The 6,342-nt window shown below is 31.8% G+C and overlaps 1 protein-coding gene across 1 annotated transcript; it reads left to right on the top strand.

Annotated features, from left to right (window-relative positions):
* Nucleotides 1-1,785: 1,785 nt before the first annotated feature.
* LOC105338016 (uncharacterized) lies at nt 1,786-5,111 on the top strand. Its single transcript, XM_034444238.2, has 6 exons — nt 1,786-1,893; nt 2,041-2,086; nt 2,330-2,460; nt 2,805-2,960; nt 4,868-4,914; nt 5,034-5,111. Exons 2-6 carry the CDS (start codon nt 2,043-2,045, stop codon nt 5,064-5,066), a joined length of 411 nt encoding a protein of 136 aa, XP_034300129.2. The 5' UTR covers nt 1,786-1,893; nt 2,041-2,042; the 3' UTR covers nt 5,067-5,111.
* The last annotated feature ends 1,231 nt before the right edge of the window (nt 5,112-6,342 follow it).

The following is a 6,342-nucleotide window of genomic DNA, read 5'->3' as shown; positions in this document are numbered from 1 at the left end:
CACTGCGGTAAATATACTTGTTGAGAAAGTACGTGTTACGGTTGTTTGTTTTTCGATCGTAGCATTCAGGTTGCTCTGACTTCTAAATGCATGAAATACACATTGTAAAATGTTTGTTATAAAGAATAGAGGAAACTACTATCAATAAAATACAAAATATATCTACTCTTTGAACAATTTTTCAATGTATCATTTTGCACTGATAGTGTTGCCTTACTTCGCATGCACACCGAAAACACATGTTGTGCATACAGAGTGCAAATTTTTGAAAACCCCAGCGGCACTACATTAAACACAGCAGATAATGGGAAAGTAACAACGTAACATCGTTTTCATCGGTTTCTACAAAAACGCTTTGTTTTTAAAATCCATGCCATAATTGAGATTTGTGTGGTTTGCGCATGTCCATTGTTATAGCATACACAGGATAACCGTCTACAATTATCGAAGATTTTTTTAAAGTATGTGTGCCAGGATTTCAGTCTGTCTTGTTTCGTCGTTCACTGGATAGAATATTTCTTGTCATATCATTTTTATTCAAACGGCGTTTCTACAAGTCTTTCCGTGCAATATAACGTATTCGGGTGTATAAAATACCTGAATGCAGTGAAGCATAAATAATGCTCTCCGCCTTTTATTGGGGTGTGTAGCGATGAGCAGAACAATAGTAATCGACAACTAAAAAGGCGGTAGTCAAAGATAAAAGGGGAATAATGCGTATTTATGAATTTCTTGGTCGACGTGTGCAGTAGTACCTGTATTCCGTTCTTGGTCTGTGTATTTTATGCATGTATTTCTTATTCTATGTGTATATTCTGTTTGTAAATAATGCATTGACCTGTTTATTTGATGTTTGTGTTTTCCTGGTTTAAAAAAGTACCTAAATTTAGATAATTTTCTGACGACCAAGTAACATGGCGAGGCAAGATGTACGTCCAAACAGGCAAAATACTTTAAACTGTTAAGAGGTCTGCGACTTATATAGAGGTTATAGGGATAGCGGCGATGAAAGAGAAATATGGCGACAGTGTCTATTTACGATTATACATCGTCATCTTGTTTTATTTTAATTTTGCTTTCTTACATGTCTACTTTACTTAAACCAAAATTAAATTGAATAGGTACGCTTATATTAAATATATTAAAAGACTGGCTTTCGATTATTCCTGAACTTTGCAATACTGGGATAACGGATATCTCATCTCAAACAGTGTCTGACGCCTGCTTCTTTCCAGAAGTAAAATCCTTTTTCTAGAATTTGAAATAGAAATATTGAAAGAAGAAATTGTTGTAAAAATTGAGATACGATGATTTTTTTCGTTGTTTATATACACCCCCCCCCAAAAAAAAAACACCCCACAACAACAACCAAAAACGCGACGTAGTCTTATCAATGACAACGTGGTATATGCGTAGAATACGCAGCACAATTGCGCACTGCCTAACATACTGTAGATTCCAGATAACTCAGTTTTACATAAAAGAGCAGACCACGTGTACTCTTACCAGTACTAAAAAAATAGAGTGTATCTTTGTTTTGTACATAACATGCATGTGAAATTGTACATAACATGCATGTAACAGCTTCCATATTATGAATCTTTCGTACTCCAGATTATACTGTTATTATTTCAGAAGGAGCTTCCTCTCGTATTTCAATGGACATATCTTATATTTATAATTATATATACATTTTATGCATACAAAACAAAATTTTTAAAACGTAAAAAAATTAAAAATTAAAAACGTACCAAACTATAAATTATCAGTTTGAACTTTCACAGATGTCTGATCTTTGAACGATTTTTGTTAAGATATAACTCTAGATTTATACTTAAACTAGATCTTATCGTGATCAAGTGTAATTGGAAGCGGAACCCTCGACTTGAACAGGTAGAATGAATATATGTATTATAAAGAAAGCTTGTAAATCATTTAATGTAAAAATAAAATCCGGTTTTATTGCTTCATTTAAAAAAAAATATAAATGTATTGTGATCTAAAAGGATTTTTTCAATGAGTTATGAATTTTTTTAAAAGAAATGAAACTCTTGGTCTTTGTGTCTTTGGCTGTCATTGTGTCAGGGTAAGATACAGGTTTAATATTTCTATTTTGAGATTGCTCTACACAATATAATCATACATGTATTTAATTGGTATTACATTTTGAGGGTGTTTTATTGCACTTTTGGTGAAAAAATTAATGCACATATTTTATGGAAAGAAAATTTTACGGGGAAAGAAAGTCGGCAAATACTAGTACATGTATTTATCTATACAAGAGATAAATTACAAAATACTCGATGCATTCTCGTGACATTCACTGCAGCCAGTATCTGAATACCCATGAGATTCAGCAGATCGTCGACTCCGGATTTTTAGGACTGGATGTTAACCCCAAAGACAATCTTCTGGAATACGAGGAACTCGTCACTCTATTCAACCAGAAAGATGTGGATGGTAATAAATCAATCTAATTAAAATTAGATCTTTGATCCACTCCTATTAGATCGCTACACAAAGTAATCTAATAGGAGCGGATCAAAGATCTAATTTTAATTTGATTGGTAATAAATCGACTTTTTTAGATATTTAAATTTGGATTTATACCACACGTGGAGCTCGTCACTCTATTCAAGCAAAAAGATGTTCATGGTAAATCTGTTACAAAAAGAAGACAAAGTTTAAGAAAAAAAACCCTCCCCAAACCCTTATGTCAATAGGACTACACATACAAGCAAACGTTATTTTTTTAATGCATGTAGATTGGAATATTTATAATTGTTTGATCATACGATTTCCAGGTGATGGACATTTGTCTTTGACCGAGTTCGAGGCTCATGTTGGGGCTGACTTCTTATTCACGGTGCCTCTTTTCAACTATTTTGATGGCGATAAGAACCAGATGCTGAGCGTGAGGGAATTTGTGGACATTCCATTCAACGAAATGAATACTAACGGTATGCATGCATTTTAACAATTTTTTTTAATCTGATTCCATTTATTGACATGCATCCCGTACTGTTGATACACAAGATTACAGGGAAACAAGTAATTATTTCATTATAAATGGTGGAATTGCTCTAAAGAATTTCCAATAGGTTATCTGATTGGAAGATATATTATAATCAAGATGGCCGACTAGTTTTCATTTCGAATGTTTTCGCGCAATCCAATAAAACACAGTGAATTTATACCTTTTAAACAATTAATTTTGTTTCGATATCATTTATTTATAAAATTGAACACAATAATTTAAAAAATGCGGAATTTTTTAAATATGAGATTTTTATAGGTAATTTTAATCTTTTTAAAACAATTTTTTCGTTGTTTGGTAGTTGAGCGTTGCTATTGTGCTGTTATGATGTTATGACAAAATAAAGCTATGTATGATTACGCTATAAGAAATAAAAGGGAAAATTTTACACACGCAGAATTATGCTATCTTCGGGGTTATTTTTTTTTTTAAATTTTGAAGGAATTCGTTGTACGAATCTACATTGTAATACTTTAAATAAATGTCAAAATTAGGTGCATTGTGATATTTTGAGATGATCGTTTTCGAAAAACGAGACTATTTTTATATAGAAAGTAGAAAAGGATATAATCACATATTACAATCGCTCTTGTATTATTCTGTTATATGCTTTGAAACGCATAATGTACATGTATGACAATTTCCTTTATATTCCTATAGTACATTGTATATGTACCTGCATTTCGAGATGGCCCCTGAAACGAACCTTGTAGATTTTTTTTGAAACTTCGCAAATATATGTATACTAGAGTTGATGTATATTACATATGGTAAAAAAAAACGCGTTACGCTGTTGTAGTTTTTACGCTAAAAAATTCCCAAAATTGGCTTCCATATATTCAATAAAAGATAACCCATGAAAATTGAATTCCTTCAAGATTTAAAAGACCTTATGAATTAATTATTATAAACAACATTTTACGAGAAGGTATGATTTTCCTTGAGTATTAATATTCCCACTGTATATCGTTTTTTTAGTTGAATTTTAACGCCTTATATACCATATATATTCAATGACCCACCATACAAATGGCAGGTGTGTTAATATTTAAGGAATAAGGAATCATTCTTTAAGAATTATGAGGAAATATTTTTGGTCGTGGCGTGATAAAATCCAACAAATCCCGAAGGGCTTTATGATAGATTTGATCACACCTGACAAAAATTATCACCTCATAATCTTGAATGAATGATTCCTTATTACTAATATGTATATAATTTTAAGCCATCGTGCGATTAAACATTTAAATATAAATAAGCAAACCCCGATGGCGCCTCAAATTGGCGGCATTTGAAGTTATGGGTTATATAGTGCAAAATCGATACGTAGTGTTATCAGTGCCAAGGACACTGGAAAACGTAAATATTTTTTTTTATTTATCATTGGAACGTCATCATATGTTACATTGGTGAGCAAGCATAAATTGCTCGGATGTAACACAAGATGATCATCTTTTTTGAGTAGGAATAGAAGAATTCTTATAATTATGGACCAATGATGTCAGTTATTGGCTGTCTTTTAAAGAATAGGATTAAATAAAAATCAAAAAATGATATTTTAAACAATAACCCCCCCCCCCCCCCGAAAAAATATATCGGGTAAGGGTAATGATTACTAGAACCCGTGATTGGATGACGGTTGTAATATTCCTTCTGCAATAATAGCTACCTTCAAACCCGCATGGAGCACCAAAGAAAGCATTTTATTGTTTAAATCAAATCAAGGATGATCTCGATGATGTCTTACTGATTGTAACGCAGTGCATGGTACGGTTAAAATGTTAAAGTCGATATTGATTCGTAACATGTACATGTAACTTTCTGATACAGGAGACTCTCAAGTGACAAGACACGAGTTCGACCACTACTACACGCAGGTATGAATAATGGCTTTCTCATAGATTTTCTGCTTTATTGACGATTGTTTAATGCTAAACACTGAATTTCTTTACTTGTTAAACAAATTATTTAAAATAAAACTTTTTACTGTTTGTAGCTTATTCACCATTTGGACCAGCATCATGGATAATGTAATTGTGGCATTACCTTAAAAATTATTAAACTTAAAATAGTTTTTCTTCTGCGTTTATCGAATGTTGCTCCCTTTATCAGGTTGGGCACACTTACCGCATTGAGGAATGATTACGCTAAACGGGAACTATTCCCCGTTTCAGTAATAAAAACATTCCCGCAAATGCGGGATTTTGACATGTTTTTCCATTCACGCCTTGTTTTCTTTAAACTGAACAATAAGTGCAAGAATATTTTTACATTTCATTATCAACAAGGACCCACTTACTATGTTTATGCTTCAAATTTTAACATTCACAGCTGCGTTTCAGTGAATTCCAGTAACAAACAAAATATATTCAGCAAATTTCTTACGGTAGCCTCTATGGATACATTTGTAAATGGAACATCTATAATTGTGTGATTTTAAATTTGCTTTATCCAACGTGTAAAGATTGTGTATATACTCGCGAGGCTTGCCGTTTCAACGAGATAACTTTATATTTATATAGTGAGAATATACTACTGAATTTAACAATTTTGTATATTGCATAAATGCGCAGTTATTAATAATTTACATATAGAAACTTTATTTTAACAGCCCTGAAATTTATTGTGCAAATTATTCAATGTCAGCCTTCTACCTTAGTTATCTCCTGGAGATGCGACTGATGTTCAGAAACCACGAAGTCCAGTACTTCTTTCACAAATAGTTTATCAATAAGCATGATCGTACAGTCAAAATTACATTATCAACCCAAATCAAGAATCTGCTAATAAAACATCATTTTACATGGTTATATAACATTTTACTTATGATGGACAGTCATGACTAGTTCGGCCCATCTACGATGATCATGAGTGAACATTTAGTGGTCAAATTTTAGAGTTATATTTTATAAATAATTTACTTCTGGTTGTAACGTGCTTTCTGACTGGTTAAAAAAATTATTTTTTTGTAGTATAAAGAATGTTGCCTACTTAATAGTAAGACTAACGTCAAAAAATATCAACCCGCCTGACGTTACGTCTGAATTTTGTATAATTTGATGTCATTTTATAGATCAAATAACAGTTTTTATCAACAATTGATTAAAAAAAATTAAAATTATTAGGAATGAATTCAATATTTATTAGTTTTATACGATATAAAATGGTTTGGGACATTTTACGCTTTTTTATAATCCGCTTCGCGGTGTATAAAGCATGAACTGCCCCAAACAATTTTAATATATCGTATAAAACAAATAAATATTGAATTCTTTTTTTAAATAAACTAACAAAACTGTCAAAAC

Source organism: Magallana gigas, chromosome 2, assembly GCF_963853765.1.
Source record: "Magallana gigas chromosome 2, xbMagGiga1.1, whole genome shotgun sequence".
Classification (NCBI taxonomy): Eukaryota; Metazoa; Mollusca; class Bivalvia; order Ostreida; family Ostreidae; genus Magallana; species Magallana gigas.
This window is presented reverse-complemented; position numbering and strand designations above follow the sequence as displayed.

Excerpts from the sequence above, each read along its gene's own strand:
- LOC105338016 (XM_034444238.2), top strand. The coding sequence starts at position 2,043 with ATGAAACTCTTGGTCTTTGTGTCTTTGGCTGTCATTGTGTCAGG. Across the intron at positions 2,087-2,329 it reads TTGGCTGTCATTGTGTCAGG|CCAGTATCTGAATACCCATG; the intron begins GTAAGATACAGG and ends CATTCACTGCAG. Across the intron at positions 2,961-4,867 it reads CAACGAAATGAATACTAACG|GAGACTCTCAAGTGACAAGA; the intron begins GTATGCATGCAT and ends TTTCTGATACAG.